Source organism: Sorghum bicolor, chromosome 3, assembly GCF_000003195.3.
Source record: "Sorghum bicolor cultivar BTx623 chromosome 3, Sorghum_bicolor_NCBIv3, whole genome shotgun sequence".
Classification (NCBI taxonomy): domain Eukaryota; kingdom Viridiplantae; phylum Streptophyta; class Magnoliopsida; order Poales; family Poaceae; genus Sorghum; species Sorghum bicolor.
The window spans coordinates 11,700,376-11,713,658 of NC_012872.2; the positions used below are offsets into that span (position 1 = coordinate 11,700,376).

Here is a 13,283-nt window from a genome sequence, read left to right on the forward strand (position 1 = left end):
TGACTAAAGCAAAATGATAGTTTATACAACGAGGAAGAGCCATGGGATAAATAAACGATTTAAAGTTTGAACATGTTCTGGTCACCATTTTCAAGCCCAAATTTAGTTAGAATCATTGCTTTATGCTAAATTCAGACTGCACGGGGCAGATTGACATTGCTAAGTTGGCCACCATTTTTCTAAAACTTTGTTTTGCAACTCACCTAAGTGCTAACCAAAGACAAAATGGTAGATTATACATAGGTGGAAGTATGTCGTGTGATGTTGATTAAGTTTAAAGCAGTCCACCCTTTCAATTTCAAATTCAAACTGAGTTAGTTGACTGATCTTAAATCATTTCATGGACATAAGCATCTTGATATTGTAGGGTTGGTTCCCAGCCATAATAAGTGTTCCAAGCCACAAAAAATGTGGCTAGAAAATTTTAAGTCATACTTTGCCATGACTAAGGAAATCTTATCATATCTTTTTATTGTAAATGGCATATGGAATCAAAAGAATTTTGTATATGTTTAGTTATGAACCAAATATTTGCTAACTTAGTCAAATGTGTCTAAGATGAAGTGTGACAAAATGTGGCTAGCAAATAAACACCCCTTAAGCCACTGATTTGACGAGGAAAACTTAGTCATGCCAAATTTTGGTAGAAAACCAAACAAGCGAACAACGATAGGACAATTTGTTAGAGCTCTATTTTCATATTATTGAGCTCCACTTCTTGATTTTCTAGTGGAGTGAATCTATTCATGAGCAGCATGGGAAGCTAGTGAGAAGTGAATCTACAAATGATAGGAAATGAATGGAAAACAGTGGCGAATAGGATTTTTAGCTCCATGCTCGTAGTGTAGGTGGATAAATAATTATTGTCAGCTTCCACTAGAATCCAAATGGGTTTTAACCGTTTGGTAGGGCTCCATATAATCTGCTCTTTAGAACTTGGAGTGGAGCTCTACTAATTAGAGGCCGTTTGGCAGCTCTCCTTAGATAGGATTCTCTGTGTGCCCGATGAAGACACATATATTGACACACGTGTAAGAAACGTGTTGTTCGAACCGTACGTGGTATGCGCACCGTGGCAAAGAATCACTCCTCAGCCAAACAGAAAAAAAAAACAGCACATATTTCTAGTGGAAAGTAAATTCTCAATTCTTTATTTATACTATAGCTAAAAAATCCCACTCGTTACTACACTCTATTCAAGTCCTACTAAAACCAATCTAGGCCCTCATATGCTCTTATACTGCTTTCGCATCAGAATTTTAACTAAAATCACTCTACCAAAAGTTAAAAGTTACTAGATCTAGAAATCAAAGAGTAGAGCTCTACTGTACAAAACAATCCTAAACAGGCCGAAGTAGGCGATTTTGCTGCAAACCAACGAAGAATGGCCACGCACGGGCCAAGCCCAGCCCAGCCCACGGGCAAAACCCACACCACACTCCGTTCCCCTTCTCCCAATTGCTCCTCCACTTCAATCGCAGTCGCAGGGCGTCGCCTACGGCCCCCGCCGCCCACCGGTGATCTCGACGCCGCGCGCGAAGCAACGCACCACGGCCGGCGCCGGCCGCCTTCCTCCAGCAAGTATCCCCTGTGGTCCTGTGCGCCTGAATCACCTCTTAATTTCGTGCTTAGCCGCCGCCTTTCGCTGAGGTCGCGACATGCCCTCCTCGGCGTCTCCTCCTGCCCAGCCCGCGGCACCGCCCCCTCCTCCTCCTCCCGCTTCTCCTGCCCCTCCGGTCAGCCCCGCCGCCTCGTGCTTCTTGTTCGGATGATCAGCCCGCCCATTTTCTGCTTTTTTTTTCCCCCGCTTCTGACGTGTGTGAGTGCGGATGGATGATCCAGGAGGAGGTGGAGGCGACTGCCGGTTCGCCTTCGAGGGCTTCGGCAGTGGGGACGGTGAACTGGGGAACGGCCACCCTCGTTGGGGTCTTCGCTGGGCTGCTATACGGCGGGAGCAGGGAGGCCTCCGCCTCCGTCGTAAGTTGCTGCTCTACTCTAGTCTCCTTGCTGCATCTTTTGTTCTGTTACTCTATATTAGCTCGTAGTGTGTTAGCTAGATGTCTTGTTTCAAACAGACTTATTCAACCGATAATAAAAATATAAAATGGATCATAATTGTTGCTATGCTTCAATGGCCATTTTGTATTGTTGTCCATTTCTCCTGCTGTTTTCTTCATTCCTAAAATCATACCAAGGTCCTATCATCTCATGTTTCATATGTCACCATTTAGTTGAAGCGGACTTGTGGGATTGGATATAAGATTCAAGAATTCTCTTGCAATCAAGTAAAACTATTAAATATATAGTAGTCCATACTGTACTGATGAATCTACAGATATATTTAAATGGAAATTAGGTTTCCACAACTTCCCAAAACTTCAGTAGATATGATACTCACCTCAATCTCCCTATTAAGTTAGGTGGATAGTTCTATCCTCATCCTACAATTGTGAACATGCTACAAGTTGAAAATACCTTTCCCTGAAAGCAATGTATGTGTCATGTATTGTAACAGAGTAAGGATGCCGAGGTGATGCTGAAGATGGGAAGCACCACTGACAAGCGTGAACAGTATAGATTGATGAGAGATGCCATGGAGAAAAGGTTCATCCGGGTTGCCAAAGGTTCACTAGTCGGGGGTGTTCGGCTGGGGATGTTTACTGCGACTTTCTTTGGCATACAGAACCTTCTTATCGATACTCGGGGAGTTCATGATGTATTCAATATTGCCGCAGCTGGATCTGCTACTGCAGCTGCTTTTGGGCTTATATGTATGTATCTCACCATATTCTGTCTCCAACATAATTTTGGTTATGTAAAGATGCCTAAAGTATTGTTCTGACTTGACATTGTATGATTTTGAGTAATCTTATGAAATATGTGAATTACTATGAAGCACATAAAAGAACTAGTATGGAATGAGCAGAAGCGGAGCATTTTGGTATTTTTAATCCTTTGTATTGGTAGCTATTTTTATAAGATTCTTACTGCAGACCAATGTCAAATTTTGCCAGTATACTTCATTTGTCTTCATCTATAATGTTTCTGTCTTTGGTGTCTTTCTATGGTTTTCTAATGCCTAGAAGGAATAGATGTTTCAAGATTTTTCTAGTTTAAGTTTTGTATATATGAAGACACTTTGAATTTTTTTATGTCAGCAACTCAGTACTAGTTGGGCTGAGTAAGAAGCTTATAAAAAGATGTCTGCTGGATTACACTGGTGTGAACTTGCGTGTTCAGAAACTGTAAATATCGTTTGGGATTTGTTGCTATTTTATCTGTTCCTTCACAATATGAGTTATCACTATTCTTTATATTTTCTCTGATTTACTATGGAAATAATCAGTGCTAACTTATGATAGTGCTTTGCATCCTGACTTCAACGGGACTGACGTTTGTATATTCAGTGCCAGGCTCAATGATGTGGCGTGCGAGGAATGTAATGGTGGGATCTGCTCTTGGTGCTGGCATCTGCTATCCACTTGGTATTTTCATCTCATCATTAACTCAACCACAAATTTCTGCACTCTGCACTAAACAATCAAGGGCGTTTATCATCTTATTACTTCCTTAATATGAGCTGATAATGGAATGGTCAATTAGCCACAGATGTCCTAGTGTTCCATGACAGTAATAGGGTGCATTGAAACCCTCCTAGTTAGATAATTGCACTAGCATCTTTGGCTACTGGCTTGCTTCACATTGGGGGAGTAAACCTCATATGTACCCCCATTCCAATTTGATCTGTTAGCTAAAAGCTTCCAGTAGATGAATACCCTTTTCATCTGGCACCGAACTATCGTTTCCTTAAAAAAACACTATCATTTCTTTGTTTTAGTGTTCTAGAATTGAAATCATGGTTAGTATTTAAAGTGCATGCATCACAGTATGGTTGTCTGTTGCACAAACTTTGTGTTCCTGTAGGTCTATTTTTGACAACTTATTTGGTCATTGTACATTGCTACAAGCTAGCAAAATCTGCTGTTAATTTTCAGTGGTTGCTTCTACAGGTTGGGTACAGTTGAAGCTGGCAGAAAAGGCCAACTTGGAGATTGCAAATTCAAAACCATCAGCCGATTTGACAGAGGGAAAAGGAAATCAAACCCGTGTGGGTGCTGCTATCGAACGACTTGAGGGTAGTCTGAAGAAGTGAAGCTTATGCATCGATGGCATTTTTCTCGTTCTCTTGGTTCCATAAATGTAGCAGCTACAAGGACTGGGCTGCACTGACTATTGCTTCTTTTCTCGCATGTTAATGTTACCGACTTTTATTTTGGGCTGTTGGCAGTATTGATGGGCTGTTGGCAGTATTGATGTAGAATACGACCTGCTTGAACTGACTGTTCTGCGTTGAATTTTATTTCAAGTTTGCAGTAGATATCGCTCTGGCAACTTGTATTGTATCTCGAAGGTAGTTTTTTTTTCCTTTTAAGGGCACGTGCTCTTAGGCTTTGTTTAGTTCCCTAAAAATTTTGTAAAATTTTTCAGATTCTCCGTCACATCGAATCTTTAGATGTATGCATGAAGTATTAAATATAGATAAAAATAAAAACTAATTGCACAGTTTGGTCGAAATTGACGAGACGAATCTTTTGAGCCTAGTTAGTCCATGATTGGACAATATTTGTCAAATACAAACGAAATTGCTACAGTACTCATTTTGCCAAAAATTTTGGAACTAAACATGCCCTTATCACATGAACCACTAGATTTGTATTGAGAAATGTGTGTACACATCTCAGTGTAGATTCACGTTGAGAAGTATGCATGCATACATCTTAATGCAAATCCTATGATCTAGGTAATGAGAGCATATGCCCTTGAGGGTATATATTACTTTCCCATTATATCGAAGGCAGAAGTCACGAGTTATAAATGTGTGTCATACCCATGATGGAGAGCAAGGAGTCCAATGCTTTGACTGGCAGGTGGAAGATAGGACCAAGTCTATATACTGCCTATCCAAAGAATAGAGAGGAAACGGAAGATAGTTCAGAAACAGGACTGGGATCAGGAAGCCGAGCTAATACAGTAGTAGTTGCTCGCACATCACTCATCCTAGTACAGAGTTGTCTCAACGAAGATCGTTTGCATTGCATAGCATCCATTCAACAATGTTGAAGTCCTATCGGTAGTTGCACACAAACATGGCAAAGCGAAAGCATAACAGTCAACATTAAAACGCTGAAGTAATCTTGCATTCTGACTTCCCAAGCTTTTGATCATTACAAAAGCAGTTCATCTTGACTATCACGATTCCAATTAAACAACAATGCCCAGAATCAAAACTACTGTAACTGAACCAGTCTAACATCTAGTAATTCATGTGCTCCGGAAATCAAACCAATATGAGACTTTAGTTTGCTGGGAACTGTTGTCAGCTGCTGGTATGGCGAAAAGAACGGCCCAGTAAATGGAATGATCTCTCCCTGTTTGAGATTGCACATGTCCGGATCTCCTAGAACCGAAGTTTCTCGTCGTGTGCAAGGATTAAGATGGTTAGCTAAGTGGTCATCCTTTTCTTCCAACTGCGAAGAGGCCAAACAATAGAATTTATAACATATACAAGTAGATGATACTTAACCACAGAATAAACAGCATAAATTAATTGATAAAATGATATTATTTTGCCCAAGGAACCTGATTCCACATGTTTGCTTTTCCACTGCCATGTATCATGACAAATACAGAATGAAATTTAAGTAGATGGCCAACTTTCCCTAAAAAGTTTAAGCTTTTCAAGTACTGTCTTGAGTTTTATGACCATTCGGTTCATAAAAATTATTGAACTGCTAAGAAAGATAAGTTGGGTACTAGGTGTTGTTCTTCAACAAATAAAATAATCAACTGTGATACAGGTAAGAAATGTATATGGCTTATCTAAGTGAAAAGGCACCACACTCTACAAGCTACAACTTTTGTAGCAAATAAGTAGTGAAGGAATGTCTCTAATGGGGTTAGTGTATATTACCCTTTTTTATTAAGACGTTACCTTTTTCTTTGTAATTAGGTAGTCAAACTCAACCAAAGATAGAGATACAAGGCCTTCAATATCAGGCAGCCAAGATAGCTTCACCTTGGTCAACTTCACTGATCCCTCAAGATGGAGTTCACCAACCAGTTGAGTATTCCATTCTCTGTCTTGATTTCTTTAATGATGGTGTTTCCCCAGTCCATCAGAGTGACTTCCTGACCGGTGGTGATGGCAGATGCATCAGCACACTCTAACCAAATTCTGTTTGTGAAGGTTGTATTCTTGTTTCTAGCACCCTCGTATTTCTTATGTCTTGGTAAGATTCAAATGACGGTTCCTCTGGACCATTGGTAAGACTCAAGAGCACATGTTGGTCTTTTAGCAGAGCGGTATGCCTTGCACACACAGGATCAATCATCTTCTTATTGATTGTCCAGAGTTTATCCCACTCCATTAGATTTAGATTTTTTTGACGCACCCGTTGAGGAAGAAAAAAAATAGAGGTTAAGAACACCACTCATATAGTTAAAATGTCATAAACATTAGCTAATTACATAATTACCTGCTCGAGTATAAATTGTGTCAATGCTTCAATCTTCAAGCCACGACGTACCATGCCTTGAATAGTAGGGGAAAAAAAGAAGAATCAAGCTGCTCTGCCAAATCCCAAGGTGGAATCTAAGCAGCCTACAAAGACTACAACAATTAAAATCATAACCCAAAGCAATGTTAGTTAAGCTAGTGTTCTAAGGCAACCTTTTGCATTTAGCATGACATCACATTAAACCACTCAACCACAATTACTGTTAAAATCTAAAGCACAGCAAACTGACAGCAAAGATAGTGTTCATTCATAATAAAGATACCAAAAAAAAAGGCGATGTTCATCATAGAGGCAACCTGCAATGGGTTGCACTCACTTACAAAGAACCAAGGTACAGCGTGGGCCGTGGGCACTGAACCAGAAGCAAGGCTTGGATCAATTGTCAGGGAAACATCGACAATCTTGGCATCAGCGATGATGGAGAGCGGTGGGCTGTCCCATGCGAACGCTAGTGCCACGTCCATCCTGTCCCTTAGATGCAATCCAGAGAGTAGTAGAAATCTGCCCATAGAAGAACTATGTCAGCTTCTGTGTATCGCTTCTCCCTTTTGCAAGCACCACCACCAAAGAAGCATGAACCCAGAGGGGGAGAATTAATGGCTTAGAAGCAGAATTTAGCACCGGGAGAATGCTTACGCAGTTGCAGGCCTGTCCTCGCGTCGGCGCCGGTGAACACGAAACTCATTGGCGCCTTGGCGGTTGATGCGAAACTGATCGTGGCAGCAGCGGACGCGGAACAGGAGACACCCTCAGGAGTCAAGACACGAAGAGACAAGTCGCCTCAATTTTCCAGATGTCCCACGTTCCATTTAGCGTGGATTGAACCTGGGGAGGGGTTTACCATAAAGAGACGGCCTATTACATGGTCAATCAAAATTCATGGCTCATATTTGGAGCGGATTCAGCCTGATGTCTCTGGTTCTCCGTTACCTTGGGTAATAAACTTGTCAGCACATTCCAAATTAATGGGCCAAGAAGAGTATATCATATCAATGTATGAAACTTTCTGGACTCTGGTTACCTGGACTTTCTTAAGAGTAAAACACTTTCTGAGAGGGGATCACTAAACCCCTTACCAGAGCTTCTGTGCAAATTTTAGATTGACAATAACAGAAAAAGGCTAGAACTTCTGAAGTAGAACAGGCAGGACCTGCATAGTAATATAGTTATTTCAAGTAATTACTGTTCACAAACCCTACCTATCCACTAAAAGCACAGTATGAACTGCAACTATGCAAGCACTTTGGATGAATAGTTTCACAATTTTGATGTTTACCATGTAAATCTGAGTACACATGTAAATGATCTGTGTCATATTCAAACAGGAAAGTGGTACATGTTGAACTTGCAACAGATGTGTATTCTAACTGAAAACAAATTACCAACACTACACAAAAACACTAGCACTCTATCAAGTTCTTGCAAGGGGGCTATAATCAAACATGCAGCACCCATGAATTTGAATCCCGATATCCAATCGCATCAATCCATCCACAAAGCATATTCATCGACACCACGCAGATTCAATTCATGCTTAAGGAGGCAAAACTATGGCAGTCTCTAATTTAAAAGTTCTTCAGACAACTCAGTGCAGAGCTGCACACGTTCTTTCTACTCATCGACGTCCCAACTTAGATCCTCATCATCATCTTCTACAGAATTAAGACGTTTTCGGAGATCCTCCACTTTGCTGACAGAGCTTGACCGTTGGCTAGGCCCATTCTTCTCATCTTCATCGCCGATGTCCTCAATCTCCTCCCAGCTAAGATCTTCCTCCTGCACTGATGGTTGTGCAACCACTGAAAAACCAACCCCCTTAGATGAGTCACCAGCTTCAGTCTTCTCTTCTCTTCCTGTCCCATCGCTTGTCTTTGATGTCAATGCTTCAACACTGGATTCACCATTACCATCCTTGGCTGCAGCCAAAACAACAACCTCCTTATCTTCTGCTGAATCATTTTCAACTGCTGCTTCTTGTTTTTGACTGCCCTCTGTTTCACAGTTAACAGGCTCCACTGTTTGCTCCTCTTTCTTATCTACCATTGAGTTTGTGCCTTCTTTGTGATCACTGGTATCGGCATCTTCATCATCATCATCATCGACATCCCAGCTGAGTTCTTCATCCTCCTCCTTTGACATGGCCCTGCTCACGAGTTTAGTGCGGACATCCTCTGCCTGCTTCAGCTTATCAACTGCAAAGAAATACCGGGACCAGAACGTCTCGTAATCCACAACTGACGGCACAAGCCTCTCCACAAAGCTCTCCAATCCAGGGCTTTCATGGAGCACCGCCTCTATCTGTTCCTTCATATCGTCGATGGAGAACGAGGCACTCCATCTACCAAAGCCCTCAGAGTCCTCAGGCTCCTCGGTGAACGTGGCAGGGTCAGCACGCAGCGCCAAGACCTGGGCCTCGAACCTTGTATACTTCTTGGTCGGCAAGGAGGCGCGCCAGGAGGCACCAGAAGCAGAGGCATCGGAGGAGCGGGGGGCACTGTCACCATCGTCACCGTCGGCTTCGGCGGACCGGAGGGCCTCGTTGGCATGCGACAGGAGGCCGGCGGCGGCGGCACCGAGCTCGTCGACGGCCTGACCGACGGACTCGAGCCTGTCGGAGGCGGCGGACGCACCGGCCTCCAGCGCGCCAGGTAGAGCTGAGGCGGCGCGCGCGGCGGCGGCCCGGAGCGCAGCCGTCTCGAGGCGGAGCCCCGAGCCGAGGTCCTCGAGGTCGCGGCGGTAGCCTCCCAGCACCGACTCCGACCGCGACGCAAACGTCTTCACCAGGCCTCCCAAGCTCCACCCGCCGTCTGAGCCTTCCCCAGCCTGATCCCCCTCCTCCCCATCCGCCACCGCCGGTTCCGCATCGGTTCCCCGCTCTCCGTCCTCCTCCGCCGCGGCGGCAGCTTCGTGCTCATTGCGCTGCGCCTCAAACTCCTCCGCGAGCGTCTTGATCAGGCCGCCAAAGCTCCACCCGCCGCCAGAAGATTCTCCCTCCTCATCCGCCGCCGCCGCATCAGCCTCTGCTCCCCGCTCGAGCTCCTCCTCCTCCTCCTCCTCCTCCTCCTCCTCCTCCTCCTCCTCCGCAGCGGCGGCTGCGGCTGCGGCTGCAATGGCCTCCTGCTCTTTTCGCTGGGCCTCAATCTCCTCCGCGAGCGTCTTGATCAGCCCGCCGAAGATCCACCCGCCGCCGGGGCCAGCCTCTCCCTCGGCCCCACTATGGGCCTCCTCCGCCTCCGCGGCGGCGGCCGACTCATTCACTTTCCGTTGCTCCTCAATCTCCTCCTTGAGCGTATCGATCAGGCTGCCGAAAATCCACCCTCCGCCGGACTCTTGGGCCGCCGGCTCTTGCTCGCCCTCCTGCCGCGGCTCCTCGCCATCCTCCTCGGCAGGGGCGGAGAAGACGGAGCTGAAGAAATTCATGCGCGCGCGGATCGGGGTTCGGATTTGGATCTGGGCGAGAAGGGAAGGCGGCGGAGGCGGCGGTGGCGTCGGGGGATAGATATATCAGGTACCTGCCGTCGGCGAGAAATTGTCCCCTCCTCTCTGCCACGTGCTTCAGTCATAGGATGACGAGTGGGACCCATTTGCAGAGAGAAGATTGGCAGCATGGCACCAGGGCTGGGCTAGTGGGCGGCGGCTGGGTGCGATGAGATCTGAAGTTCTGGACGTTCGCACTGGCCAGGTAGGCAGAGCTCAACCCGGCAACGCCCGTGTGGTGTTTGTTTCGGTGGAAGCCGAGCTTTCTACCCACTTGCGGTTCTGAATCCACTACCGCGATCATGGAGTTTTAGATTGTTCAGTGTGACAGTGAAACTAGAAAGAAGAAGGTTAATTCAAAATGTGTCTTTATAATTATTAGTATAATGCACGTGTTAATAACACTACGGCATTATTTTAAAGATGTGCATGAAGAACAACGAAACAGTGATCAAACAATAACACGGTTTTATATCTAATCTCAGAAGAAGCATCGGCTACAGCCTACAGTTGAAGGATCAAGAGAACAAACTCAGAGATGCTTCACTTTAGAAGAGGCTATCGATACAATTTTCTTCTGCAGTTCTATTGCCCTTGACTTGCTTCTGCTCTTTGTCCAACAGTTAACATGGTAGGACAATCCATTCTAAGGAGTGATGGTTCACCGAACCATCCCACACATGAACGGCAAGACATAAAATGCAAACATGAAAACAGTCAAGATGGAAGTGGTCGCTAAAATTCATGCACTTGCGTGGCCAGTCCATGAATTTGACATCAGGTTAATTCGAATGGTGGCATTATAATTATATGTGAGTTTGTTGAAATGTCATTAGTATTCGTGGTATTGAAAAGATATCATTACTATTATGAGAAGTGTTCTTCAAGTTTGATATTTCTACGCTTGGCTAGACCTATCTAGGAGTACGTATATGGTATTTTGTTTTGTATCGACCATCTTGTCCCGCCTCTTTTTCACTTAAGTGGATTGGTTGCCTATTTGAACCTATCCGGTCCATCCCTCTCGCCTCTTCCCCGCGCTATGACGAATCATAGCCCTAGTTAGGCGAAGAAAACGATTGTTCTGGACCTAGTGGCGACGAGTGCATTCGACGTCATCGGTGACTTGTTGTTGGAGCTAGCACTGGCTGACGCAGTATGTGGACATGGGGTGTACAGATGTACACCCAATAATTTTAAGAAAAAATTTACAGGTACTATGCATTTGTATATGTTGTACATATACGTAGACCAAACTCTGTATATTTGATCCAAGTAATGGAGTGTTTGGTTGGAGGAATTAAAATTTAATAGGTATTGTAGCACATTTGTAACTATAGTAATTAGTGTCCAATCATGGACTAATAAGGCTTAAAAAATCGTCTCGCAATTTATTCTCTAGCTGTATTTTTAGTTTTATAAATAGTCTATATTTAATAGTTTCATAAATAATATATATTTAATACTTCATGCATGTATCCAAACATTCGATGCGATAGAGACTAAAGTTTAACATAGGTATTCAAACAGGGCCTAAGAGTAAAAAAGCCACATTTCCTGCCTCCTTCCCTCCACCATATAGCTAGGCCTGCCTGCTAGCCCAAGAAGCAAACTCATGGAGGGAACCAGCCAACCAGAAGCGATGTCCACTAATCGTCCGTGACGATGCCTCTAGCATTTGCCCTGTCTGCTTGTACTCATCTTTCCTAATCAACCAAAAAATTTGTTCCCCACTTGCGCCGCTCGGGCACCTAGTGTTTGATTTCAATGGCATTGATGCACAGTCGGCACCAGTAGGTGGCACGACAAACACATAGAAACTCACCGTAGCACAAATAATTTTGTAATGTTCCTTTATTAGTTAAACTTCACTCAAGTATTGTTTGTGTTAAATTGATGGACATTTAGCTTTACATATGCTGCAATGGTTTAGTTCTGTATATGTATCTATGTATACCATGTAAACCATGTAAACCCAATCTTCAATTCTTGCGTCCGCCACTAGGAGCTGGTGTTAAGAAGATGTTGATGTTAAATGTATTCAACGGCATTTGACGGCCAAGATCGCTATCTTCCTCGGATCCGACTGTCCAAGGTGCGATCCAAGTGATTAGATGCGTGAGCAAGGAGACAAAGATGTTCTACAAGTGCCCCCAACAACTTCCAGACCATACTTGTGATGTGTATAATTACTATATTTGTTGATGTTGACCCAATCTACTTTTGTCTTCTAATGTCGGAGAAGGACAATACATGTGGGTAATATTGGTTAGGTGCATATGTGGAGTACGTGTGCACCAACCCATCCACACCTTTTGCAAGGAGGATAAGTGAATGGTGCGGTCATAGTTGTTGTTCAATATCTAGACCAATACCCTTAGAAGTACATCTAAGCCCTAAGTTGATTTTAACAAATTAAAGGACAACACAGTTAATAGTCATGAGATTTGCATATTGCAGGTGCTTAGTCCTAAGTTTATTATTATTTGCTGGACTCGTATTTTTATGTTGTTGACATATAAATATCAATCGAGCCCAATGTTAATTATTGTGAAGCAAAAGTTTGCAAGCAAGTGTTTTATCGAAAGAATGAGACCCGAGGTTTTGCATATGGATTGGCCTCAACTATAAAACTTGCAAAGTACAAATACTAAAGATTATTGCCAATCCCCCTAGATTACTTCAAAAAAAGATTGTTATGAAAGCCCGTTTGGATTATTGTTGTTTGGAAACAATTTAGTTCAAGCACAAGACAACAATGCAAAAAATAAAACGATATTCAATTTAAGGTCTGAAGCATTTCCATGGCTTGATGGCTTTGAAAAGGTGAAATGGTACAAAAATGTCTTTGAGGTACTAGGAAGGGTGAACCAAGCGACTGCTTGGAGGCCAATGAACCTACCTAAGGTGAATACAAAACTTACCTATATTTAGTCGAAGTACTAATCAAGCTATGAAAAGTTGTATTGATATGAAAGATCAAATCAAATGATAAAACTGACTTAAAAACCTCCAACACAAGTCACATGCTCAAACGTGTGAAGTGATGAAGACCTTCAATCATGCATGATTAATGTGGCAAGCAGTTGGATAAAGAGAAGTTCAAGTGAAGGTTAAACTTTATTTTATATTTACTTCTTGAGTATAGGTATGCCACACTATAAAAAAGGAGATAAGCAATGGTGCTAAAGTTAACACACGACACAAAAACTTAAGCCTAAGAGACAA

At 43.4% G+C, this 13,283-nt stretch overlaps 2 protein-coding genes and 1 pseudogene across 3 annotated transcripts; 1 reads left to right on the plus strand and 2 right to left on the minus strand.

Moving 5' to 3' along the window:
• On the plus strand, positions 1,465–4,394 carry LOC8054644 (RPII140-upstream gene protein). The gene is made up of 5 exons (XM_002455392.2): positions 1,465–1,736; positions 1,843–1,977; positions 2,516–2,771; positions 3,408–3,485; positions 4,011–4,394. The coding sequence occupies exons 1-5, from the start codon at positions 1,659–1,661 to the stop codon at positions 4,151–4,153; spliced, it is 690 nt and encodes a 229-aa protein (XP_002455437.1). The 5' UTR covers positions 1,465–1,658; the 3' UTR covers positions 4,154–4,394.
• LOC110433973 lies at positions 5,077–6,530 on the minus strand (annotated as a pseudogene).
• On the minus strand, positions 7,821–10,185 carry LOC8054645 (uncharacterized abhydrolase domain-containing protein DDB_G0269086). 2 transcript variants are annotated; one of them, XM_021457264.1, is made up of 2 exons: positions 9,645–10,185; positions 7,821–9,614 (listed from the first exon to the last, which is right to left on the minus strand). In XM_021457264.1, the coding sequence occupies exons 1-2, from the start codon at positions 9,996–9,998 to the stop codon at positions 8,190–8,192; spliced, it is 1,779 nt and encodes a 592-aa protein (XP_021312939.1). In that variant the 5' UTR covers positions 9,999–10,185; the 3' UTR covers positions 7,821–8,189. The 2 variants fall into 2 exon arrangements, with proteins under 2 accessions (XP_021312939.1, XP_002457630.1); XM_002457585.2 differs by having other exon boundaries at positions 7,821–10,185.

Excerpts from the sequence above, each read along its gene's own strand:
- LOC8054644 (XM_002455392.2), top strand. The coding sequence starts at position 1,659 with ATGCCCTCCTCGGCGTCTCCTCCTGCCCAGCCCGCGGCACCGCCCCCT. Across the intron at positions 1,737-1,842 it reads CCGCTTCTCCTGCCCCTCCG|GAGGAGGTGGAGGCGACTGC; the intron begins GTCAGCCCCGCC and ends TGGATGATCCAG. Across the intron at positions 1,978-2,515 it reads GGGAGGCCTCCGCCTCCGTC|AGTAAGGATGCCGAGGTGAT; the intron begins GTAAGTTGCTGC and ends GTATTGTAACAG.
- LOC8054645 (XM_002457585.2), bottom strand. The coding sequence starts at position 9,998 with ATGAATTTCTTCAGCTCCGTCTTCTCCGCCCCTGCCGAGGAGGATGGC.